We start from the raw sequence: 26,878 nt of genomic DNA, 5'->3' as shown, positions 1-26,878 counted from the left end.
TTTATACACACACACTCTTTCTCAACACAGACAATTGCCGGAGAGAAAAAAACACCACGTTTTACTACCGCTAGACACAATAAAAACATTGTAGTTAACTCTCGTAGCTAGTGAGAAAGGTTCATGACAGTGTATACTAACCTTTAATTTTGTATGAATGCGAAATCACATTGGAAGTTTTACATGTCTAACTTTTCTGTAGCCAGAGTAATCCCATACCAGTTATTTCGTTTTCTTCGATGGGGGGAAAAAGTTCAGGAGTTTAACCTCCTCCAGCCATCGTGTAACACATCTGACTCACTGACTCTGAGCAACAACAGGTGGCGGTGGGTTGAGCCTTGCAGCTACAAGCGAGGGATTTCTCCATGCATTTTTGGGACATAAAAAATAGCAAATACTTTAGGGACGGTATGACAGAATTTTTTTGCGGTTTTGAAACCTTGATGTTTTCATACCACGGTATACCTCGAAACCGGTAATTGGCACATGTCTAATCTCTTGTAACTGTGGGTAACATTTGATGAACATTTCATAAACAATATTTAAAGACTAGTTATTCTTCATGGGAATGTATGCCCAAAAAACTGGTTTAACTGCTACAAATAATGGAAATATGCACATATGGTGTTGCATGATGACAGCCAGTGTGTTTGTGTTAGGGAATGCTGACTTACAGGTAACAGGCAGGTTGCGGAGGGTGTGTGCTGGGCTTGTGCGGTAGAGTAAAAGGTGTCTCCATGGAGACTATAAATTGGGGAGGGGCTTAGGGTGGAGATGACAGTGCAGTGAAGGCTGGTTAGTGTGTGTGTGGGGGGTGATTGGAAGCAAGACGGAGCCTGCACTAGTTGTTCATTTGCTGTGTTTCAACAAGTTTTCTAGCAGCCAGTGAGGAAGACACTTAGATTATTTGTAACCCTCTCGCACACTGCATGGCTTTGTAAACGAGTTTTGCTGAGCTCACCACCCACCCACTGCTGCTGCCACCAACATGCTGACTGCTGCTGTGTGGCTGATGGCCCTGCTGGGCCCACCGGTGCAAGGCTGGTGGGGCCTGTCACCGGCAGCTGACGACGACGCGTCACAACTCGGATGCGGCAGCAGCTTCTTCACGCAGACGTTTCCTCAAGGCGAGGGTTCAGCATTGAAAGTTTGGTGTCATGGTAAGCACAGTGGCCCCAAGTTTGCCACCCTGCACAGGCCTGACTGTCACACCGCTGTTGCCTTGGCCATCCGTCTCGGTCCCGGATGGTTGTTGGGACAAGAGTTCCAAGAAGAGGAGATTTTGGTAAGTACATCAATGTTACAGTCTTCTAAATTTGATAAGTCTGTTAATATGATTCATCTTACTATAATTTACCAGAATCTGTCTATGTTGGGAGACAATCGCATGATTGTCGAACTTTCGGCAGAGGAAGACCAAGTTTATATTTTTAAGTGAATCTTCAAGGCATGGCCTCAAAATTGCTGAAATTATTATATATATCAAACACAGATAATTGTGCGTGACAGCCAGGCATACCTATCGTCACATTCATTGAAGCAAACCATTGAAAGAACGACTTTATAATTTGTTTTTGATCTATAAAGAAATCACTGGCCTCAAAAAATGAATGATTTTGCAAGAGATAAGCAACCCTCCTGGCAAAAATTGTGTCAGTGGTTTAGAGACATGCGTGCCAATCAAGCAGTCATAAAAAAAGGCACATCATGTGTATGAGAGCTACCTGATGACTTATTACCGTAATTTTCTGACTATAAGCCGCTACTTTACCCCCTCATTTTGACTCTTGCAGTTTATAGTCCAGTACGGCTTATTTGTTGACTTATGTGGGTTAAACATTTGACAGCGGGGTAATCAGACTGTCATAAGACCGTCATAATTATGACATGACACTGACATGGGCAATAATGAATGCTTATGACATGTCATTAGGTGTCATCCAGCAAATTTGGTCTCTTAACTCCACTTATATCCAGCATTGAAATGTGAGATCATTTGCCGGATGACACTAAATGACATCTTTCATAAAACATTCACTGGTGCACTTGACAGTGTCATGTCAAAAATGACTGTCTTATGACAGTCTTATGGCGCTACTGTCAAATAAAGTGTTGCCAAATACCACAACTAGCAATTAATGAAACAATTCGAACAGTAACTGAACAAATAATTAGCGCAGAACATGAATTTTCATTGTTATTTACAACTGTAGTGCTGCAATGCATGCTAGGAGGCATGTTGGATGACAACAGTGTTGGCAGCAGGTGGCAGCAGAGGTTGACTGTCTCCCCCAAGGGAGCAGTGATGGCCATGAAGCTTTGAACCAATTGGCTGCAAAGCTTCATGGTGGTTCATTTGGTTTTATGATGCCGCTGTCAAATAAAGTGTTACAGGTTAATATCTTTTGGTGTAAATGCCACGTAATACATCGAGAACAGCTGTCGTTTATAGTCTGGTGCGGCTTATCTATGAACAAATGCCATTTCCGTGTCAAATTTGGTGGGTGTCAGGTGCACCTTATAGTCTGAAAAATATAAATTAAATTGCCATTCATCTTCACATGATCCTGTACTCCTAAAAAATCCTAGAATTCCCTATTTAATTTTGCATTTTAATTTTACTTTTGCTAGTTGTTTTAATAAAAACCCAAAGCGTACACTTAGCAGTTTCAACTGTTACTAAACATTTCCACCGCACTGCATACAGTAAAAGGAGGAGGGCAACTCTTAGCATCTGGCTAGCTGGCTAACTTGGCCCGATGAGAGGTTCCGGGCTAGGGAGACCTAACTGTTATTAAAGCCAGATTGGGGAAAGTACATACTAGTCGAATAGGTAACATTTCATGGAATAGCATCGACCTCAAAGAATAAAAGTTCATGAAGGTTTTCTGCTTGTTTCACACAGGAAAAGGAAGATGGTGTCAAAGTGTTTGTTCCAGCTTTTCTCCGAAGAAACTACTACAACTCCCCACCGACAGACTCCCACTTTCTACACTGGGACTGGTCCGTCTCCACTATAATCCGTAGTCATGTCGCCCACGAGTGCAACGACCGAAACGGTGAACTCTACATCCTAACCGGGGTGGGAGCTCGCTGGGCCGAGGGGTGTCAGGTGAAGCCACAGTGGTCAGCGGTGTGCTGCTCTGTTCCGGACGCTGAAGGCGGCTTTAGCGTGGGCTTTATAAGCAAAGATGATGATGGCGGCACCGTGCTGCCGGTGAGTGTCAAGGAATTGCAGGAGAAGCTGGGAGTGGAGGGGCTTTTCTCCGGAGGCTGCGTAGGGGAAGACATGGTTGGGGTCACTCAAGATCTTTACACTGGGGCCGACATAGAAAAGCTGGCCGCAAATCTCGCTGAGAGTTTCCGCATAGTATCGGACGCCGATGAAAGTGGCTCAGATGCAAGCAACTCTGATACAAGCCACTTGGATTCAGGTAAGGCTGATATAAGCCACTCAGATGTAAGAGACTCTGACACAAGCCAGTCTGATACAAGCCACTTGGATTCAAGAAATGCTGATATAAGCCACTCCGATATAAGCGACTCTGACACAAGCCACTCAGACACAAGCCCCTCGGATACAAGAAACTCTGATACAAAAGAAGCTGATGTGACAGAGGATTATACTGTTGAGACCGAGAGCAGTAGCATCGAGGCAGCTGAAGAGAAGCGCTATGTTGAAAGTGTCACTGAACAGGTGGACGAAGCAGAAAGCAATTCCAGCAGCATCGTAGTCTTCATCTTATCCACCACTTTGTCCATTCTCAAAGCTCCACTCAGGCCTATCTTCTCCAGGATCACGCAGTTCCCTGGACAGGTGAAAGTTTATGGCAATACTTTTATTTTTCTTAAATTTTACGACGCCGGAGTCTCATCTGCCATTTAGTCTCCAGTTGTTTTTTGTTGTTGTTTTTTTAAGTCGCGTAACAGTATCTTGTCCGCCATTTTGTCGCCAGTTGCGATCTTTTTTGTCTTTGTTTTTTATAAATATGATGTAAAACATGTTTTTTGATAGTTATTTTAAGATTTACGGGGCATTTAGGAGTACTTAAAGCAACACTTGTTAACTTTTCAGTTTTGGTCGATGTTAGCGACGCCGGTGGACAAAAGCGGTAGTGTGAAGACTGTTTTCCCATGAAGACCAGCATTGTGTTTCCCATGAGGACCAGCTCACATCCATACAATGTCGTAAAAATCTATCAAAAATCAATCTTCTGGTCGCCTGCAGATGGATTAAACAACATGTCTGTTTCCAGCGGCTGTGTGAAGGATGAATACTAATACGATAATGAATCCAGTTGTGGCTAAACAATAGCCTATGACAGTTAACAACCGTGTGGCTTAGTTTGGCCACCCCCCAACCTGATGAGTTCGGGGGTGTCATGTTGGCGAGTGAAAGCCGAGCTGGTGTTTATCCTGTATATCCTGGTAGCCTGCCTTTTTTTTTGTTTCCCTCCTCAGACAAAACTTTTTGTCTATTTTGTTGCTCTGCCATCTTTACAGAATTCGCGCTAAAGCGTTCGCATCAACTTCTGTCTTTATGATGAACAGGAAAAGGGGAAGGTGACGAGTGCCGTAAAGCAGTCAGCACATTTGTAGTTTTTTTTTGTGAGTGGCAGGATTCCTGCCACCCTCCTCAAAGTTAATTATTGCAGCTGAAAGCGATACGGACCCCCTCAAGATATAAAAGAGGTGTCATTCAACTAGTTGTTAGCTGACATCACAAATGTTATGAAAATATTTTATAAAGGTTGAAAAGTTACCTAGGGTGGCTTTAAAGGGTTTATTCCAATTTATGTAGAAATTTGGATTACGTCGCCAGCATAGGAACGAAACTTGTTCGCCAGCATAGGAACGAAAGTTGTTCATAATCCGGGAACTGCCTGTAGTTTTATTTTTTTTTGCACATTTCTGGCCTATTTATTACAATAGACCCCTGCTTTTTGATAAACCGACCCATCCATAAAAAGTGAGATTTCCGTGAATAATTGATGCTCTCGTCGAACTCAAAGGGTGTAATGATGCATTGCTCCGGATTGATAAATGGATCAAAGGCACTTGTATCAAATTGAATTGTGACAGATTTTGTGTCATTGTCCATAGAATCAATATTGTATCATCATGGAATTAGTGTGTTTTGATTGCAATGATTATTCGATTAACTTGAGTAATTCAATTACAAAAAAGCTTCGAATCAAATTTTGCTGCTTTGAGTATTTGTTTAATTAGAGTAGCATTATAATAGTTTTTTTTGGAATTGTTTGCATTTAGTTTTATTGATTTGGCTGGATACACTGTCCTCTAGTGGCAAGAGTGAATATGACAAAACTCATTTAACATGGCTGAATCCAGCTGCTCCCTGTTTATCTATTCATAATTTAATTTATAGGTATATTTACCTTTTTTTTGTGGGAACATGTGCTTGAACTATTAAGAGAGTAAATATAGAGAGAGTGTAAAAAAATTGCATTTTATAGTTTTTAAGCTTGTGGACTTTTGCTATGCAAGTTAGCCAATTCTTTTGTTGTACTTAGATCCTCATTTATTTTTTTAAATACCGCTGGAAGGTTAAGGTCAGGTATTTTAATGTATTTTTAAATAAAAATACAATTCTGCAGTTTGAAAAACACTCGGGAATTTTATTTTGCGTTCGCATTTTAAGGTTTTTAAAATGTATTATTATTATTATTATTATTATTTTTTTTTACAAGAGTTACTGTTAATGTACTATTTCTTTCGGCTTTTCCTTTTTCGGTGGCAGTCTTTCATTCCTGCAGCTCCTCCCATAAACAGGAATGAGGTTTGTCTGAGTACATTCCAGCCTCAGGTCTTACGCTCTCAAATAATTGCCTGTCACTTTCAAAGACATCTCAGCCTGATCAGTTGACATGCGCATCATCCACTTATCAAAGAGGTGTCAAAGTCATTTTTGTCGCAAGCCATATTGTTCTTATGGCTTCCTTCGGACAACCATTTTGTTGGGTTCCATGACTAATCGTTAGCTGATAGTTAGTCAATTCATTTTTATGGGCATTGTTGACCAAAAAATTGTCAAAATGGGCTTTTTAATAGCAAATTTTCTCTTACATATTTTTGATTTGTGTGTTTTCTTATTCATTTTTATTTTAATTTTTTAAATAAAAACGGAAAATACACAAAAAAGCATGATGAACAAATAAAGGCAAAATAAATATTCTGTTCAATGCAGAAATTTTTATTTAAATTTCATTTTAACGAAAAAGGGAAGTCAGAGCACATAATTTAGTTTCACGGGTCACACAAAATGACGTAGCGGGCCAGATCTTGAGTTTAAACTTAGTCTTCACTATCAGTTGACGGGGCTAGGGGCTGATCCGTAGGGGGCCTATTTTCAAAAAATGTTCAATATTTTCAGAATTAAAGCCACTAGCGACCTAAAACCAACAAAACAAACACCTCCCTTAGGCATGTATGAGTCTCCATGAGCAGTGACATCATAAAATTCAAAGTCGTTCCCTAATAATATCGTGAATAATTATTGTTTTATACAAGTATGACGAAACTTAAAATTGCTATAAAATTCCCAAATTTTACACTAGAAGCACAAAAATCACCTAATGCAGAGATAATCACCTATATTTTCAGGATCAATAGCAATATTTAACATATATAAGTTTTTGCTCAAAATAGCAACTTTTTTTTTAAAAGTTTGTGCAAGTTTTCAACAGCTAATTTAAGTTGAATTCCGCTATTCTTTAGAGATGCAAAATCCAACATGGCGGCCGTCACAAAACAATGAACTTTTTATGTAGAAACTTCTTGCAAGTAAATGCTCAAATCGCAGAATTTCTACAGATATGAACGTGAAACAGTCTGTATTCTTGGTTAAAAGCAAAAAACGGGCAGTTATCGTTCATTTTACGTAAATATTTCAAGCCAAAGTTACGGCATTGTTTAATCCAACATGGCGGCCGTAATGAAACAAAGACCTTTTTAAGTTGAAAATTCTTGCAAATAAATACTTAAATCGTGGAATTTCTATGGATATGAACGCAAAACAGTCGAGATTCTTGGTTAAAAGCAAAAAACGGGCAGTCATCTTCATTTTACGAAAATATTTAATGCCAAAGTTACTGTATTGTTTAATCCAACATGGCGGCCATCGCGGAACAAAGAGCTTTATAAGTTAAAAATTCTTGGAAATAAATTCTGAAAACGCACAATTTCTTTAGCTATGAATGTAAAACAGTCTAGACTCTTGGTTAAAAGCAAAAAACGGGCAGGTATCATTCATTTTAAGTAAATATTTTATGGTAAAGTTAGGCTAATTTTCTCCATTTCATTTTATTCACAAAGTTTCAAAGTGCATGCATGGTGCGTAAAATATTATAATTACCTTGAATCCTTGACCAAATCACTCTTGAGACATTCCTGCCTGCTTGTATGCAGTAAAACCTTCGTCCTATCTCTACCTAAATCCGGCGTTAGAACGCAGCGTGTGTTTGAGTTTATCACAGTGAATAGTGAAAGCCACCTCAATGCTCTATGGATCGGCCCCCTACGGGAAGGCGTGGCGCAAAGTCTGTGGGAGTTGTCTTGTCAACTGATGGTGGAGTCTATGGTTTAAGACTTGTAATTTAGGATGTACAAACCTGAAATTTATGTTGTCCCTTTTTGCAGGTTTTGTACGTTCTCCAGGAAGACCTGGGTGTCCTTACCGCTCTCCCAGGAGACACCTTCTCCTTCTTCTACCTCTTGGTATCAGATCTTCTGTCTTGGATACGCTGGGCTTTTGAGACGCTGCTGGACATGCTAATGGACTGCATCTATGGACTCTACTACTGCTCTTCCTCCATGCTGGCAGAGCTGCTGAACAGCTGCTACACGGGGGTGACCGGCGTAGGGACACTAACCGGCGACACGGTCGGGATATGTGGGGATGTCGTGGGCAACACGTGGTGGGTAAGCAAATTCTTCGGAGGGCGTCTTCTTAGGCAGAGTGGGGACTATGCTGGGACCGTAGCCATGGAGATGGGGGATCAGGCGCTGGCCTTGGGCGGAGGGACGGGTCGGCTGGCGTGGAGAAGCGTAGTCGGGGTGTTCAATGTGTTCTTCACGGGGGGGAGTATTGTCTTCGGAGTGTTGGATGTAGTGTTTGGGGCTTTCACAGAAGGGTTTGGACAGGAGATGGATACAACACCACTCCACACTAATCTGTTGGAGGCGGAGTAGGAACATTTTGGAGTGGGTGTGTCTTTTTTTTTGCACTGGAAATTAAATTTACAACTTTTTATTGGATTAACAGTGAACAAAAATTGTTATTTCAATTTTTAAGGGGACATATTTGGGCTAAATAAACATTTTAATGGCTTGTATACTAATAATTCTGTTTGCAGAGTGCCTGCTCACCCATTATTTATGAAAGTAAACAAATGAAAACCAACCAACCAAAACTATTCGATGTATGTTGTTTAGTGAAATATACATACATAAAAATCCACTTACGTGACATGTGAAATTCTTTTTTTCTGTCCTCATGGGTGCTAAGCAAATTATGTCCCCTTTTATTTCACTATTAACCATTCAGGTTTTTAACAGATTACCTCTTGAAATGTGATTAGGGAAGAACGGCTTGATGACACTGAATGTGCCTTTTTTTCTAATATTTGTAGTCATAAGAATTGGATGTGTTTTGTTATGCTTGAATAAAAGATATTTACAGCTTTTGTCCTATTGTTTCAACTCATTCAACTAGGCCACCCATCCATTTTCTAATGCACTTTTCTTTAATTTGGTACTACTACAGTCTCCTCTGATTTTGAATCGTGGGATATCCTAAATTCCTTGGATCAACTTTAAACTTTACTTGGTAAAGCCATTGACGGCTGACTCATTTACTATGCCGACCAAGACAATTTAAAAGCATGCACAAAACACTAATATAAGACATCCGAGACGTGGAACTATTAGTTTTGTTCAAAAAACATATAGTAATGCAATCAAATATAGATATCTTAGTAAAAGCTCGTTTGACCAGAATGATGGTACTCTGATAAAATCACAAGCAGAGGTGGGCCTCCGCCCACCTCTGCTTGTGTTACGTCAAAATGATATTACTCAAGTGAAAGTAGTCATAAAAAAATGCACTCAAGTACAAGTAAAAAAGTATTTGGTGAAAAAATACTTAGGTAATGAGTAACACTGTTCGTAACGGCTTACGATGTTGGATTTGTTATTGTATTTTTTTTTTTTAAACAATGGATTTTTTTTCCCCTTAGCACAAAGTTATCTATATGAACTAGGGGCCGGATGTATGGGGGGCCGGGGTGGGCACGGTCCACCAAGACGTGAGTCGTGCCCACTAGAGTTGTTCCGATCATGTTTTTTTGTTCCCGATCCGATCCCGATCATTTTAGTTTGAGTATCTGCCGATCCCGATATTTCCCGATCCATTTGCTTTTTTGTGCTCCCGATTCAATTCCAATCATTCCCGATAATTTTTCCCGATCATATACATTTTGGCAATGCATTAAGAAAAAAATGAATAAAACTCGGACGAATATATACATTCAACATACAGTACATAAGTACTGTATTTGTTTTTTATGACAATAAAAAGATGGCATTAACATTATTAACATTCTTTCTGTGAGAGGGATCCACGGATCGAAAGACTTGTGACTTTGTATATTGTGACTAAATATTGCCATCTAGTGTATTTGTTGAGCTTTCAGTAAATGATACTGAAGGCCATGCCAAATGCATGATGGGAAGTAGAACCATGACAAGTGGAACCATGACTGTGTGTAGTCCTACCAATTCATATATCTTCTCTGCGATGGGATATAACATAAGAGTTGAGAAAAAGATCAATTGCTACCTTGCTTCCCCACATTGCTTCCCATGATATTACTAATCGTAGGGAGGGGAATTGTAAGGCTTTAGCCAATTAAAATAAGGTTCCAAAGGCTGCCAAAATTCACTCTAATCATTTAACGCTGCCTTTTATCTCTCTATATAGGTGAAACGGCGCCTTTACAGATGGAGCGCGACAATGCGTGAGTGAGTCGTGCAGTGCATGCATTAATTGCGTTAAATATTTTAGCATGATACATTTTTTCAAAAATTAATTACCGCTGTTATTGGGATAAATTTGATAACCCTACCTTAAGCCTAACCTAAAGACTCTGGATAAGTGTAACATATTATGTCTGTAACGTTAAATACAATTAGAAAACGATTTAATTAAAAAATATATATATATTAAAAAAAGGCATGGCCGATATTTTTTTGCCGATTCCAATACTTTGAAAATGAGGTGATCGGACCCGATTGATCGGGATCATCTCTAGTGCCCACCCAATCAAAATGTCAGGAATATCTACTGTAGCGTCGCGCTGGATATAGAGAACCCACGGAGAGTTGGTCTCACCTACTTTTTAATTGCAGGATTAACGGTTACTGCTGGCCGCAACCACGCCAAACAAGCAATAACCAAAACAAGCTGTTTTTCCAACCTCGTTTGTTATCCGCGCGCTTCCTCGCTCTCCTCCAGACACATTCTCGCAGTCGGACATCTGGGCATTAATGACGTCACCAGCCACAACAAAGCGTCGCCATATTGAAATGGGGGCAAAACACGAGTCACAAGCAGTTGCTCTGTCGTGCATTGTAGTACAAACGCGTTGAACGTTTGTCTTATTTGCGGTCTTTTTTCCGTCGGAATGACTAAAAGTTGCTGTGCTGCGGGTTGTAACACAAGGAAGAGTTCGGAGCCGCATTTTAAGTTCTTCATTCTTCCTCGTGAGAAGAAAAGGACAAGCAAAAGGCTGAAAGTAATCAATCGAGGAACAGTAAAAGAAGACTGTTCCGTGGACCATTCTCGCCAGTGGGAGCCTAAATCCAGGCACATTTACGTTTGCGGCCAAAATTTTATTACTGGTGAGTAAACTTAAATCGATTTATTTTTGCCCAAATTAGCTGCTAGGATTCAATAGACTAGGCCAGGGGTGGGCAAACTATTCCACAAAGGGCCGCAGTGGGTGCGGGTTTTTGTTCATACCCATCATGAGGACAGTCTTTCACCAATCTGGTTTCTTACAAGTGCAATCAGTGGATTGCAGTCAGGTGCATCTTGTTTATACTGAAACCTCATTGGTTAAACTGTCTGTGCTGAATCAGTTGGAACAAAGACCAGGACCCACTGCGGCCCTCGAGGACCGGTTTGCCCACCCCTGGACTAGGCAGTGGTTATTATTACCGTAACCGACAACTCGAAAACCGTTATTTTTCTTTTGCCGTGAACTGCTCTGATCGGTCAATCGGTATATTATTGGCCTAGTGGGAATTAGTTATTTTGCCATGACGTGTTAATGGCTAAATAACGCTTGGAGGCGAATTACCGGTTACGGCAGAAATAATAACTCTGTATATACTACCAGTTTTCTTAGTTCCAAACAGTACATATTCCACGTAATTGATAAAGGTCAACTTACTGGGTGACTTTATGAGGTAGTTGTAGATATTTCCGAACTCCACTGCAGGCAATTCCTTTGGATTGTTTATCCAGCTATCAGCTGCGACTTTGTATGGGCAGATTTGCAGGCCAATACACGCTAATTTTAAGTTGTATCGCCTCCTCGCGTCTGTCGGCAGTGATATAACTCTTGATAATAATAAGTCATGTTTAAGACGTTTTTATGAAAAAAAAAAAAAAACGCAAAACAGCTGAAATAAATGAATTTCAGACAACGTTTGTTTACGGATGTTTACCTGTGCGTGCCCCCCATCTCAAAATGGCGACACGTTGCTATGCGAGATGACGTCATCTTGACATCACGCCGACTGCGAGAATAAGTAGATAGATGAATGAAAAACAAAAAAAACAAAAACAAAAAAAAAAAACAAGCCCCCCAAAAATTAATGCAGCCTCAACGGGACACAAGCCAGTGTCCTACTTGCACCGGTCCGGCCGAGTGTAAAAAAAGCCTGCATTGGGGGGTGCCCCCTCAAGATTTCTTAGTGCCCACTCTGGTGGGTAAACCTAGATCCAGGCCTATATGAACTGTTATTATACTGTACTATAACCTTTTACATAAACACATTAAGCCAAATAGAAATAAAAATCATTGAATCTGAACTTTGAACTTTACTACTGAACTTTACTAAACCAATGTTTTTTTCCCCCACAATATTTTTATTGATTTTCAAACTAATAATTAACACCATGAAACAATAACATAAAAAGACCACACCAGGAATACACACAAAAAGAAGAGAAAAAAACAACAACAAAAAAACAGTTGTTCCTCTAACATTATAAGCTAGCCAATGATATCTTGGACTGGAAAAGATTCAGATGGAATGAAGAAAATACATAGTTTCCGCTGTAAATCTTTATTGTTTTTTTAAATTATTGTTTACAGGCTTGAGAATATTAAGTTGTACTGATTATACATTTCCTCAACTGTGCAGAAAGTGTCTTGCTTTTTTTAAAAAAAAAAAAAAAAAAAATTTTTTTACCCCTCTCTCTCTCCCCCTCCTTCATCGCCCTTATCCTCCATAAACAGAGAATCACAGACCCCAATATGATCCGGTCAGGGCCGGCCCAGGGCATTTGGGGGCCCTAAGCAAAATAATGCCAAGGGGCCCATATTTTTAGCATACCATTTCGTCACAGTGTACTGTGAAACCCATACATGCAATCCAACCCATACGTCCATATTTTGTATATTAATCAGATTTTGTTGCACTGCACACTTCAAACTTCTCACCCCAAATGATTGTCAGTACTTACAGTAGATAGCGCCAAACCTTTTTCTAAAAGAGGGGGAAAGAAAGAAGTTAAGGAAGAACGTTTATTTTTTTAAAGTTTGAAATTCAATGAAATTCAAAACTCACAAAAGTCAAATAAAGCAAACTGTAGTAAACAAAATAGAATATAAATTAAACAATTGCCAGATCGGGGGCCCCCTAGTGGTCAGGGACCCTAAGCAGCTGCATAGTCTGCGTATAGGCTGGGCCGGCCCTGGATCCGGTGAACCTCATATTAGTTTCATTTTCTTGACATAATTCATAAAAGGTGTCCACAAGTCTTCAAAAGTCTGGTGTTTGCCCTTCAAAATGTATGTCATGCGTTCTAGAGCAGATATGTCCAAAGTCCTGCCCAGGGGCTAAATGCGGCCCTTGGTCTAATTTCATCTGGCCCCCAGCCTCTTGTCATAAAATCAATAACGTCTTGTCCGCACACAGACTTAATAAATTGGTCAGCAGTACTACTACCAGCATATGAAGTAGCTTACACACTAAATGGTGCTCCTCATTTACCCACTAAAAGGCAGCAGCACTCTAAGCAACATTACCCTATGTGACCCTATGCTCCCAATTTTCTAAAATGGTGACAATCAACAAAAAAAAAAGAAAGTTGACTGCGACGGCCGACGCTTCAAGGATAGGTGGAAATAGGAGACTATTTCTTCACTAAAATACGCAACAACTGTGTCTGTCTCATTTGCAAAAAGACAGTCGCTGTTTTTAAACAGTTCAATGTGAGGCGATACTACCAAACAAGACACGCTGACATGTACGAGAAGATTACAGGGAAGATACGTAGCGAGAAATTGAAGCAACTTGAAGCTAGTTTAATTTTACAGCTGCAGTATTTTACAAGAGTCCGAGAGTCGAAAGAGTACGCTACAAAGGCTAGTTGCGAGATTGTTGAAATTATTAATTTAAAAAAATAATAAAGCAAATGTGACCCACGGAATGGCTTGCTAAAATTTGCTTAAATATATTGGTCTACGTAAATGACGTCAGCCAAGGTCGGCCCCCCACAATTTTACCACACCAAATCTGGTCCCCTTTGAAAAAGTTTGGACACCCCTGTTCTAGAGGTACTACTGACAACATCTGATTCATCCACTGTTCGATAGAAGGTCCATGATTCGATTTCCATACTAATGCAATGCATTTCTTTGCCATTGTTAAACCAAGATTCATAAGTGTCTGTTCATGTTTGTTGTAATAATGTTCTTCTGGAAACAATCCCAACAGAAAAAACTTTGGTCCAAATGAAATGTCTTTTAAAATCACTCGCTCCAACGTCCTTCAATCTTACCTCATCCCAAAATTTCTTAACTTCTCCACATTGCCATACACAATGAAACAGAGTACCCTGGTCTCTTGTACTAAACCAATGTTTTAATAAATAAAACAATTAAAGCGTTTGTGAAACGAGAAAAGGAACCGAATTTCATTATTACCATTTTATGGTAAAACCATACTAACAATGATGTTTTTTTTTTTTTTTTTTTTTTTTTTTTTTTAATCAACGAGTATTCTTGTACGACTTTTAACAGAATGGATACATTTTATTTTAAGACATCCGTTCTAGACCGGAAGTGGCGTTTCAAACCCGGAATTGCTGCCTCATTGCGTCAGATTGCTAGAGTGGCGTGAGTAACTTCAAGCGGCGTGCAGCGTTTTGACCGGCTGTCGTCTTTCATAGTTTCTTTACTTTACAGGTAAGAGCAACACGCACGTGTAAAGTAAGCATGCAAACATCTTTAACCAACGTCTTACCTTGCTAATAAATCGCAAAACTCAAGTTTGACTTTGTTTTTCGCTGAAGCTAACATAGCATTAACTTTAATCAGGTTTTGACAGGTGGAGGCATTTGACATAAACTACTTAAAAAACACATAGATAATGGACACACGTAAGACGTTAGTATTTTGCTTAATAAACTGAACATACCAACATTCGGAAGCATGTATGTGCCCCGAGATTGGTTCTTAAGTTCTACTTTTACAATGAAGAACTAAATTTGATGACCATCAAAGACCACTGTACGTTAGGCAGAGGATTTAAATAAGGGTGTTACATTTAATCGATTTGGATCGATACATCGATTTAAGTACAATCAAAACGAAATCAATAAAAAGTAAAATATCAATTAATACACCCTTTTAAGTATGTCTAAAATATTTCAGCAACATAGCCAAAAGCAAAAATTGCTATTTTACTTTTTATTGCTTTCCTTGAAATTAAATGGATTGTGTTAAAGGAATCCAGGATAGAAAGACTGAGTTCTTCATAGATAACCGTTATTATGTGTTGAAATAATTTGATATTAAAACCCCTCTTGATGTTTTTGTTTTTACACAATTTGTAAAATTAAACTCGCAGGTCGCCATTGTTGACGTCACTTGGCCATGCTGCCTGGCTTCCAGAGTATGACTCTATCTACATAAACATGTCATCTTTTTAGCCCTTTCAATTTAAACCCGAGAGGAACATTAATGAGCATGACAGCACTGTCGATATTTCACAAAACGAGCAGCAAAAGCAAAATAAACAGGAAAGACGGGATGAGAATAGACGAAAGTATGACAAAACCCGTGTTCTGCCAAAATGTGCTACACCGGCGAAACGTTCTACAAGAGGCGAATTTGACACCCAAAGTAAAACCATGTGCTTACAGCTTGTTTGTTTAGATGCGTACAGACAAAACATACTAAAGATGCCTTAAAGGGATCTTCTGTTTTTAAGACAAGTAATTCTTAAAAGATACATGTTAGTATGAGTTATAATAATTTGATATTAAAACCCCTCTTAATGTTTTTGTTTTAATAAAGTTTGTAAAATTATTTTAAGTGATAGGTCGTCATTCTTGTTACGTCGCAGTACGTGACGTCACTGGTCCCGTTGCGGAAATTCCAGCGTGTCACTCGTTAGCTTTCCCAACATATCGTCAGTTCTCCCCTTCCTATTTGAACCTGATCTGAAAAGTGAAGAGCAGGACAGCACTGTTGGTCGTTCACAAGACGAGCTTCAGGGAAAAATGCGTGCAGCAAATACCTGATAAGACAAAAGTTGGGCAAAACTGGTGATGCGAGAGAGTCCTGTTGGGAAGTCCGGTTGGGAGCGAGAGTGTATGCTGTCCGGTTTTATTAGCAGATATTCAAGGTAAGCATATTGCGTTTTCAAACTTATCCTAATATAATTATGAAGATTGTTAGCATCCAGAGCTGTCGTGTGCTTGCACTACAGGCCAAAGAGCACACCTTGTGTAATCCATGTCTTGTACATTGTAACGCGTTGTAGCTAGGAAACGTGTATAAAAGTACCAAAAAGGGGAGAAGCTTCCACTTATGCACATTTATTCACAAAAAATATTTCCACCTTGACCACTCTTCACTTGGGAGCTCAGCAGTACGCAAACACGCGTTCCCTGACGAACTCCCAACATTGTTGTAAGGTCCACGTCAGAGTCACTGTCGTCACTGTAGCGTGCCATAGTGCTTTAATTATTTAGTATGATTTGGGGAAAACTCCCACGAAGAATAGTCAACAAAAAAGATAGCAATAGTAATCCAAAACTGCGTTTTTTTACTCACTCGAAGATCCAGGAATTAGACCGATACCATGGCTATGTCGCAGCCGCGATTAGGCCGTCGATTCCACAAAATAAACTGATCCGAAAAGCCGCTGTGGGACCGACGAATCAAAAAAAATGGACAGATCCGAAACCAATATTGCAGTCGCGGTGGGACCGTCGGATCCAGAAAATAGACGGATCCCTTACTTGACTGAGGATCCAGGAAAAATGTTCGGGCGCTAGTTGTAACGCGTGGTGGGTAGGATGCGTGCATACAGGGACCAAAAAGGGGGAGAAGCTTCCACTTGTGCACATTTATTCAGTAAAAATAATAATTCCACCTTGACCACTCACTTCACTCCCCTTGTTTCCATTTGACTGGAAATTGCATCCAAAAGCAGCGCATCGTGGCATTTTACTTCGGGAGTTTAGACAGCAATAAGCAATTGTTGAACACGAAAGATACCAATGACGTCATCACTGCGAGCCCGCAAACCATGGCGCCAACTAACGGTCAAAATATAGACTAAATATTATAAAATATTGCCATTGATTTAACATTTTATGTGTTTCTAACAACATATTTTAGTACAAGAGAACAATTGTGGTTTATTAGAGCCTACATGTATTTAAGTTAGAGGATCACTTTAAGAAAATACTTAAACATAGTATCAAATAAGGAGGCTTTAAGTACACTACGTGACTAATGTGGTCAACAGATCAACAATCTGCTTTAAAGCTACCACAAGAAAACACAATGCTTAAAAGAATGAGGGGGAAACACATGCAAAACATATTTTGAGGCAATGAAAAAGTAATAAGGAACTCAATAAAAACACAAATAGTAGGTATTCGCCGCTTTTAACCGATGTGTGCATATGTTGGACGTTTCGCCGTGTAGAATGAATTGCAGAACGCCGGTAGTCTTCGTCTAGTGAGGTTCAAATTACGTCATCACCCCGAGCGTCCATTGTGCACATAAAACATGGCACCCTCCACAGGTCAAAACATGTACTAATTATTATCGATTTTTATGTCAATGGCAATATTCACGTGATTCTAATAACATATTTTAGTAAAAGAGAACAATTGTGGCTTATTAGGACCTACAAGTAAGTCCGAGGTTCCCTTCAAAAGTGTACACAATGTTTTACCTAATCGATCGAAGGCCCATGAATTGAACAGTGGCAGACTTTTTAATGTCGGAAACTATGTATTGTTGTCCATCAATATCGTATATATATATATATATATCGTATAGTCATGCACGTGACATTTGCATTCAAAACAATACATCCCAAACTTTTTAAGCATGATTTAAATAGAGAAATTATTTGAACTTGGATCGCTGCCAGTCTCTCCCAGTTCAAAAGTATTGGTTGGCTGTCATATATTATTAGTGTCATAAATATGTAACACCTTATTTTCATCAGCGATGGCCACTCTTTATGTGTCCCCCCACCCGGATGACTTCCGAAGCATCCTGGCTCTCCTTGCTGCAGAGGCATCGCCGTCCTCTAATGTCAAGATCGTCACTGATACTCCCCCCACCGCTCTCTGCTCCCGCTCGACACCGGCTTTGGTGCTGGCTGCGGGAGATGGCGGTACCGTGCTGAGCGGCGCCAACGCCGTGGGCTGGTACCTGGCCTCGCTTGGGAAGAAAGCCGGCGTGGATGTCAAACAGCAGAGCGAGGTGTGGCAGTGGCTCAGCTTCGCCGACAACGAGCTAATCCCATCGTCTTGTGCTGTCGTTTTCCCTCTCATGGGTGCGACGCTGGATAAAAAGGTAGGAAAGTCACTCGGATAATTGCTACTGTTACTTTTTAACATGTGTTGTTTTGTATCAGCTCCAGCAGACTTCGCGGGTTGAGCTGTTGCGCATCCTGAAGGTTCTGGATAAGATGCTGGAGCCAAAAACATACCTCGTAGGAGAGAGCATCACCCTTGCTGACATGGCTGTAACCTCCGCTCTACTTCTACCCTTCAAATATGTATGTATTTTCAGATCGTTTGCTCCTCTTTAGTGTTGTGCTTAAGACCAAACTATCTGAGACCAAGACTTGCCAGAGTTCTAAATTCACAGAGACCAAAACAAGACCAAGACTTTTGGGAGTTGAGACTGAGTCAGAGACTTAACTGCATGAGATTTTTGCATTTAACTACGATTAATCACATTAACATATACACAGATTAATGATAAAATCAAAAGTAGTCAATACAGTAGTAATAGACATTAACCAAGTCTATTCTGTTTCCTCTGAGGCTATGTCTACACTAGAACGGATAATTTTTTTGCCTTGCATATTCGGACAGTATTTTAGACCTGTCTGCACTAGTGGTGCAACAGTTTGCGGTTCAAAGCCGAACCGTACGGTTCGCACTGTACGGTTCAATACGCCTATATGAACCGCGCCTTTTCGGTTTTGCAATTAATGTATTCCAAACGCTTGTGGAATGAATTGATCGAGCGCTGTGTGCCTGTGTGTGATGTGAAGCACCGCTGTGGAGAAATTCCCGCCCCGCAAGTAAATGTCTGATCGCTGTCAAGCACCTGTGTAATAGAAGCCGAGTAACGCCCTCTCTCACTTACGAGCGAAGTGAAAGTGAAACAAGAACGAAAACAAATAGCTATGGCGAGCGGAGGAGTGGAGAGACCGAATTTTGAGGAAGCAACGGCTTCTTTCAAATCTGCTGTGTGGCAAACTTTTTGGTTTCCCCGTAGACTACTATGCGGAGGGAGAGAAAATATTGAAAAAAAAAAACAAATTTGCAAGCATTGCTCAGCGCTTGTTCCCCATGCTAATGGCAACACTTTTATAACATGACTCCGGCACCTCACCCGGCATCACCCACAGATATCACTTTCTCAGGGTAGGACAACCCTGAAGATGACACCAGTGAAAACACACGGCGGGCCTTGTTATTTATTTGCAACGCTTGACCCGCGTTACATTGTTCCCTCGCGGACAACGTAATCCCCGACATTTATGAAATGGCATGCAAAGTCATCGAAGATGATTTCGCTAAAGCACATAGTTTCGCCCTGACCACTGATAGTTGGAAGTTGGACGTCCCGTGCTACAGAGTGCTACTACCTAACTGTGACGGTCCACTATAATTCATACCTGTCAAGTTGTACGGTCTCGTCGTAATTTGTACAAGTGAGCACTCATTTTTAAATGTGTACGCCGTACGTTACGTTTAAAATCTGCACGTCTTTCGTGCATTGCGTTTGGTTGAATGACACGAGGAAAGTTAGAGACCAAGAGAGGGAAGAGTGTTTGTTGAGACACTGTAGCAAACGCGATGCTTGGCTAGGTGGCTCCAAGATTTCCTGACTTAGCTGACACCATACAAACAGACTCGGTAGCGTTAGTAAACAGCCGCCATTTTAGAGCAGTAAACTTCTCAGAAAGGCTCTGTTGTAGTAAACCTTACGAGCGAACCTAAGCAACTTTTTATCTAAAATACTCCTAAATCGGCAAAATCTTGACTTGAGTATATCTTTAAAGGATGAAACAGTTTAAAAATTTTCACATGTCGAAAGTAAACAGAAGGGAACTAATGCAAAAACGGGAGCAATTTTATCAACTTTAACGGTTGATTAACAACATTAAATGACCTCCAAACATAGCAAAGGTTACTATGTTTTTGGGTTTGTTTGTTTGTTTTTTTTAATGGAAAAAAAAAACATGAAAGTTATCACCAGTTACTTTGCCAAGTAACTTTTTTACTACTGTGTGTGTATTTCAGCAGTCAGTCACTACACTACCCAAAGAGCTAAGACGCATTTTAACAGTCGAAAATGTTTACATTTTAAGTGTTTATTTCATTTTTTTGAAAGAAAAATAAAGGCAGTTTAAAAAAAAAAAAAAAAAGCAAAACGCAAACCGAAACCGAACCGAAACCATGATCCCAAAACCGAACCATGGGCTAACTGAACCGTTGCACCCCTTGTCTGCACCATGTTAAACATGCGTATATAAATGCCCCGCTCCTGCACGGGACACCTACCTTTGCACAGACTATCCATGGGCAAAATGGAGCAGCCTCGTGTGCGACGTCATCGTCTGTGCCGGTCACCACTGAACCAGAATCTTATCTTCTATCTTATCATTTTTTGGCATGTTCGATGTCTTTTTCAGACGTATTGAGGTGTAGGAATTAAGAGCTCTTACAGTTTTAAAAAGAGCAGAAAAGCCGTGTCTGTACCATTCGCCTCCATTGTTTACAATGTCGTAATACCACACAAAAAAATGGCGATGGCGCGTTCCGTGATGCCACTTCATTTTAATCCGATTACAATGCGGATACCCCGGCTATACTAGGCGGCGGGTCCGAAGTTTATGAAATTACACAGCCACATTCCCTGTGTAATAAAATCTCTGGACAAGAGGTACAGTGGGCAAATAAGTGTTTAGTCGACCACTAATTGTGCAAGTTCTCCCACTTGAAAATATTAGAGAGGCCTGTAATTGTCAACATGGGTAAACCTCGACCACGAGAGACAGAATGTGGGGAAAAACCCCCCAGAAAATCACATTGTTTGAATTTATTTGCAAATCATGGTGGAAAATACAGTGGTACAGTAAGTATTTGGTCAATACCAAAAGTTCATCTCAATACTTTGTTATGTAACCTTTGTTGGCAATAACGGAGGCCAAACATTTTCTGTAACTCTTCACAAGCTTTTCACACACTGTTGCTGGTATTTTGGCCCATTACTTTATGTAGATCTCCTCTAGAGCAGTGATGTTTTGGGGCTGTCGTTGGGCAACACGGACTTTCAACTCCCTCCACAGATTTTCTATGGGGTTGAGATCTGGAGACTGGCTAGGCCACTCCAGGACCTTGTAAGGCTTCTTACGGAGCCACTCCTTTGTTGCCCTGGCTGTGTGTTTGGGACCATTGTCATGGCGAAAGACCCAGCCACGTCTCATCTTCAAAGCCCTTGCTGATGGAAGGAGATTTTCACTCAAAATCTCTCGATACATGGCCCCATTTATTCTTTCCTTTACACAGATCAGTCGTCCTGGTCCTTTGGCAGAAAAATAGCCCCAAAGCATGATGTTTCCACCCCATGCTTCACACTGAGTATGATGTTCTTCGGATGCAATTCAGTATTCTTTCTCCTCCAAACACGAGAACCTGTGTTTCTACCAAAAAGTTCTGTTTTGGTTTCATCTGACCATAACACATTCTCCCAGTCTTCTTCTGGATCATCCAAATGCTCTCTAGCGAACCGCAGACGGGCCTGGATGTGTACTTTCTTCAGCAGGGGGTCACATCTTGCAGTGCAGGATTTGAGTCCCTGGCGGGGCATTGTGTTACTGATAGTAGCCTTTGTTACTGTGGTCCCAGCTCTCTGTAGGTCATTCATTAGGTCCCCCCGTGTGGTTCTGGGATTTTTGCTCTCCATTCTTATCATTTTGACGCCACGAGGTGAGATCTTGCATGGAGCCCTAATTGAGGGAGATTATCAGTGGTCTTGTATGTCTTCCATTTTCTAATAATTGGTCCCACAGTTGATTTCTTTACACCAAGCGTTTTACCTATTTCAGATTCAGTCTTCCCAGCCTGGTACAGGTCTATAATTTTGTCTCTGGTGTCCTTCGACAGCTCTTTGGCCTTGGCCATTGTAATGTTTGGAGTGCGACTGACTGATATTGTGGACAGGTGTCTTTTATACCGATAATGAGTTAAAACAGGTGCCATTAAAGGTAACGAGTGGAGCCTCGTTAGACCTCATTAGAAGAAGTTAGACCTCTTTGACAGCCAGAAATCTTCCTTGTTTGCAGGTGACCAAATACTTATTTTCCACTCTAGTTTGGAAATAAATTCTTTAAAAATCAAACACTGTGATTTTCAGTTTTTTCCCCCCACATTATGTCTCTCATGGTTGAGGTTTACCCATGTTGACAATTACAGGCCTCTCTAATTTTTCAAGTAGGAGAACTTGCACAATTGGTGGTTGACTAAATACTTATTTGCCCCACTGTACATTAGTGTAGCCGACATGCTGCGTAGTCTAAATAATTGCACGTCTAAGGCCATTATCAGTCCTCGTGTAGACGTAGCCTGAGTGCTATGATCCCGCCAGTGTGATCAATCAAGTGGCATCTTTAAAGGACCGTGAAAAAAACTATTTTACATAGAGCAGTGCCGTCAACAATACTTGAAAAGGACTTCAATCCCTCCCAGTGTTTTTTGGGCACTGATAGAACACTAAAGACCTGAGATGTGATCGTTTTAACCCCTTCAGACCTAAGCATGCTGCTGAAAGACATGACGCGTTCGCGTCCCTAAACCGATAAACACACTGAATTTAGTTGCTGTTGCCACTTCTGGGAGATGATTGGATAAAATTTTACCCATCGAAATCAAATCATGAGGTTTGGTATGCCCTCATTGCCATTTTCATCTTTTTGAAAATGGCTGACCAAATGCAACTTCAAAAAGGATAACGTAAAGTGCTTATTTCTCATCCAAAACACATTATCATTAAAAACAACCAATAAAAACATGAAATATCCAAACCAAAAAATTGCACTTTGTTCTGGTGTTTGAGTAAAAATCAGTGCAGATTTTTTGTTTTTTTTTTGCCCAGCAGAAAAAAATGCAGGTCTGAAGGGGTAAATTTAATGGTAAAACGTATGTTTATCTGTGCATGTGTGGTACTAGAGGGCACTCATGCTCTTGAGAAGGGACAACTGACGTTTCACTTCTGTATTTTTTTTTCCAGTCGGTATTTTTTGGTGTATTTTTTGTATACAACCGCTGTCGAACCGCGGCCCCTGTACCGCTGTATGAACAGAACTGTGACTTGTGTGTACCGTTAAACCCCTACTAGGTAGTATACACAAGTAGCACACCATGAGTGAGCTTTCATGTTGAATCTGTTCAGAATACAGACTCAGTTGAAGCAGACAAAAGGCTCAGCATTTCCATGGTGGCGCTGATGTTAATGCGTTATTAAAATAATTAACTTCGCTAATTAAGTTTTTACCCAACCAGCTTCATAAATTGGTTTTGGTTTTGTTGTTGTGTGGTAAAGTTTGCAGTTATTGACAAGGGTATGTTAGTAACATAAAAACTAATGTATTTGTTGTTGTTTTTTTCCTTGAAATCACATTAATAAAGTTGAAGTGCTGGTCTTGACAGAAAATCCCACGTTTGCCCGGCCGCCCAGTCTGGGACTGAGACAAGACCAAGACCCTCATAATTTGGCCTCAAGACCAAGAATGGTCAATACCAACACCACCTCTCCCTATTTTTCTAAATAATCAATGTTCATCTTCAACAGGCTTTGGAGCCTAACGACAGGATGGCGTTGACCAATGTTACCAGATGGTTCACCACTTGCATCAACCAACCCCACTTCATCAAAGTGCTGGGGAAAATCACACTGTGTGAGAAGATGGCGCCGGTGAAAACAAACATTGAGGCGAGAACGATTCACAGTGCTCCTGCTGCTGCTAGTGACAGTGCCAGAGACACGACAGCACCCACGCTTAATGGTCTGTTAAGTCATATAACATACAGTAGGGCAAATAAGTATTTAGTCAACATCCAATTGTGCAAGTTCTCCTACTTGAAAAGATTAGAAAGACCTGTAATTGTCAACATGGGTAAACCTCAACCATGAGATACAGAATGTGGGGGGAAAAAAAACAGAAAATCACATGATTTGATTTTTAAAGAATTTATTTCCAAATTAGAGTGGAAAATAAGTATTTGGTCACCTACAAACAAGCAAGATTTCTGGCTGTCAAAGAGGTCTTACTTCTAACGAGGTCTAACGAGGCTCCAATCGTTATCTGTATTGATGGCACCTGTTTTAACTCATTATCGGTATAAAAGACACCTGTCCATAACCTCAGTCAGTTACACTCCAAACTCCACTATGGCCAAGACCAAAGAGCTGTCAAAGGACACCAGAGACAAAATTGTAGACCTGCACCAGGCTGGGAAGACTGAATCTGCAATAGGTAAAACGCTTGGTGTAAAGAAATCCACTTTGGGAGCAATTATTAGGAAATGGAAGACGTACAAGACCACCGATAATCCCCCTCAATCTGCGGCTCCATGCAAGATCTCACCTCGTGGCGTCAGTATGATAACAAGAACGGTGAGCAAAAATCCCAGAACCATACGGGGCGACCTAGTGAATGACCTACAGAGAGCTGGGACCACAGTAACAATGCGCCGCCAGGGACTCAAATCCTGCACTGCCAGACATGTCCCCCTGCTGAAGAAAGTACACATCCAGGCCCATCTGCGGTTCGCTAGAGAGCATTTGGATGATCCAGAAGAGGACTGGGAGAATTTGTTATGGTCAGATGAAAGAAAAATAGAACTTTTTGATAGAAACACAGGTTCTCGTGTTTGGAGGAGAAAGAATACTGAATTGCAGCCGAAGAACACCATACCCACTGTGAAGCTTGGGGTGTGGAAACATCATGCTTTGGGGCTGTTTTTCTGCAAAGGGACCAGGACGACTGATCTGTGTAAAGGAAAGAATGAATGGGGCCGTGTAGCGAGAGATTTTGAGTGAAAATCTCCTTCCATCAGCAAGGGCATTGAAGATGAGACGTGGCTGGGTCTTTCAGCATGACGATGATCCCAAACACACAGCCAGGGCAACAAAGGAGTGGCTTCGTAAGAAGCATTTCAAGGTCCTGGAGTGGCCTAGCCAGTCTCCAGATCTCAACCCCATAGAAAATCTGTGGAGGGAGTTGAGAGTCAGTGTTGCCCAACGACAGCCCCAAAACATCACTGCTCTAGAGGAGATCTACATGGAGCAATGGGCCAAAATACCAGCAACAGTGTGTGAAAAGCTTGTGAAGGATTACAGAAAACGTTTGGCCTCCGTTATTGCCAACAAAGGGTACATAACAAAGTATTGAGATGACCTTTTGGTATTGACCAAATACTTATTTCCACCATGATTTGCAAATAAATTCTTTAAACATCAAACAATGTGATTTTCTGTTTTTTTCCACATTCTGTCTCTCATGGTTGAGGTTTACTCATGTTGACAATTACAGGCCTCTCTAATATTTTCAAGTGGGAGAACTTGCACAATTAGTGGTTGACTAAATACTTATTTTCCCCACTGTATATACGTATACAGACACACACAGGGGTGTAACAGTACACACGTCTATACAAACTGTTATTACTACACTATAACCTGTTACATAACCATATTAGGCACAAAAAAAAAAAAGTCCATCAAAAACATCAAATTACGACTAAAAATATACAGAAGTGAAGCATCAGTGGTCCCTTCCCAGGAACATATGTGCCTTATAGTGTCCATAGCACGCACATTAGTGCTGTAATGATTGATCGTTTAACTTGATTCGATTAAAAAAAGTTTCGAATCAAATTTTTATGCTTCGGAGATTCGTTTAGTGGTGTTGTAATGGTTCGTTTTGAAAGTGTTTGAATTTACAACCCCTAGCTAAAAGTATGGAATCACCAGTCTCGGACGAGCACTCACTCAGACATTTTATCATGTAGAACAAACTCAGTTAAAAAGCCTGAAAAAATAATAAATTAGTTCAAAAGTGCAACTCTTTAGTATTCAGAAACACTAAAAGAAATTAGTCAAAAAAATTGTGTTGGTCAGTAAATGTTACTTTTACAGCGCAAGTGCAGGAAAATATAAATGGAATCACTCGCTTCTGAAGAAAAAAAAAAATCGAATCATGAGAAGCAAAGAAATAACAATCAAAACACATCTCTAGTATTTAGTAGCACCACCTGTGGCTTTTATTACTGCTTGCAGTCTCTGAGGCATGGACTTGATGAGTATTCATCAATTTGGTGCCAACTCTTTTTAATTGCAGTTGCCAGATCATCCTTGCAGGTCAGAGACTTGCTATGGACCATTTTTTAAATTTCCAACACAGGTTTTCAATAGGGTTGATATCTGGGATATTTGCAGGCCATGACATTGACTGGATGAGTCTTTCTCCAAGGAATGCTTTAACAGTTTTAGCTCTGTGGCATGATGCATTATCATCTTGGAAAATGACATATTTTCAATTGAAGGGATAAGAAAGCTTCCTAAAATTTCAATGTAAACTTGTGCATTTATTGAAGATTTAACCACAGCCATCTCCGTAGTGCCTTTGCCTGACATGCAGCCCCATGTCATCAAGGACTGGGGGAATTTTGATGTTTTCTTCGGGCAGTCATCTTTGTAAATATCACTGGAACAGCACCAAACCAAAGTTCCAGCATCATCACCCTGTCCAATGCGGATTCTTGACTCTTGATTCCATTTATATTTCCCTACACTTGCTGATAAAAGTAACATTTACTGACCACGCAATGTTTTTTTAATTCATTTCTTTTAGTGTTTCTGAATGCTAAAGAGTTGCACTTTTGAACTAATTCATTATTTTTTCAAGCTTTTTATCTGAGTTTGTTCGACATGATAAAATGTCTGAGTGAGTGCTCGTCCGAGACTGGTGATTCCATACTTTTTGCTAGGGGTAATAGTTTTATTGA

General features: G+C 40.4%; 2 protein-coding genes across 2 annotated transcripts in view; both read left to right on the top strand.

Annotated features, from left to right (window-relative positions):
- The first annotated feature begins 805 nt into the window (after positions 1-805).
- On the top strand, positions 806-8,696 carry LOC130915158 (uncharacterized). Its single transcript, XM_057834967.1, has 3 exons — positions 806-1,285; positions 2,906-3,817; positions 7,660-8,696. The coding sequence occupies exons 1-3, from the start codon at positions 989-991 to the stop codon at positions 8,209-8,211; spliced, it is 1,761 nt and encodes a 586-aa protein (XP_057690950.1). The 5' UTR covers positions 806-988; the 3' UTR covers positions 8,212-8,696.
- A 5,681-nt stretch (positions 8,697-14,377) lies between these two features.
- Positions 14,378-26,878, top strand: part of vars1 (valyl-tRNA synthetase 1) — a 41,744-nt gene continuing 29,243 nt past the window's right edge. Inside the window, exons 1-4 of the mRNA XM_057835111.1 lie at positions 14,378-14,501; positions 17,791-18,143; positions 18,205-18,348; positions 23,661-23,874. Of these exons, the coding sequence (XP_057691094.1) occupies positions 17,793-18,143; positions 18,205-18,348; positions 23,661-23,874 (709 nt within the window). The 5' untranslated portion in view covers positions 14,378-14,501; positions 17,791-17,792. The remainder of the gene's footprint in view (positions 14,502-17,790; positions 18,144-18,204; positions 18,349-23,660; positions 23,875-26,878) is intronic.

The sequence above is a fragment of the Corythoichthys intestinalis genome, chromosome 4 (assembly GCF_030265065.1).
Source record: "Corythoichthys intestinalis isolate RoL2023-P3 chromosome 4, ASM3026506v1, whole genome shotgun sequence".
Lineage (NCBI taxonomy): Eukaryota > Metazoa > Chordata > Actinopteri > Syngnathiformes > Syngnathidae > Corythoichthys > Corythoichthys intestinalis.
The sequence above is the reverse complement of the archived record's forward strand: the minus strand, read 5'-3'. Positions and strand labels throughout refer to the sequence as shown.

Coding starts and splice junctions, on each gene's coding strand:
- LOC130915158 (XM_057834967.1), top strand. CDS start 989: ATGCTGACTGCTGCTGTGTGGCTGATGGCCCTGCTGGGCCCACCGGTG. Junction 1,286..2,905: donor TCCAAGAAGAGGAGATTTTG/GTAAGTACATCA, acceptor TGTTTCACACAG/GAAAAGGAAGATGGTGTCAA. Junction 3,818..7,659: donor TCACGCAGTTCCCTGGACAG/GTGAAAGTTTAT, acceptor CCCTTTTTGCAG/GTTTTGTACGTTCTCCAGGA.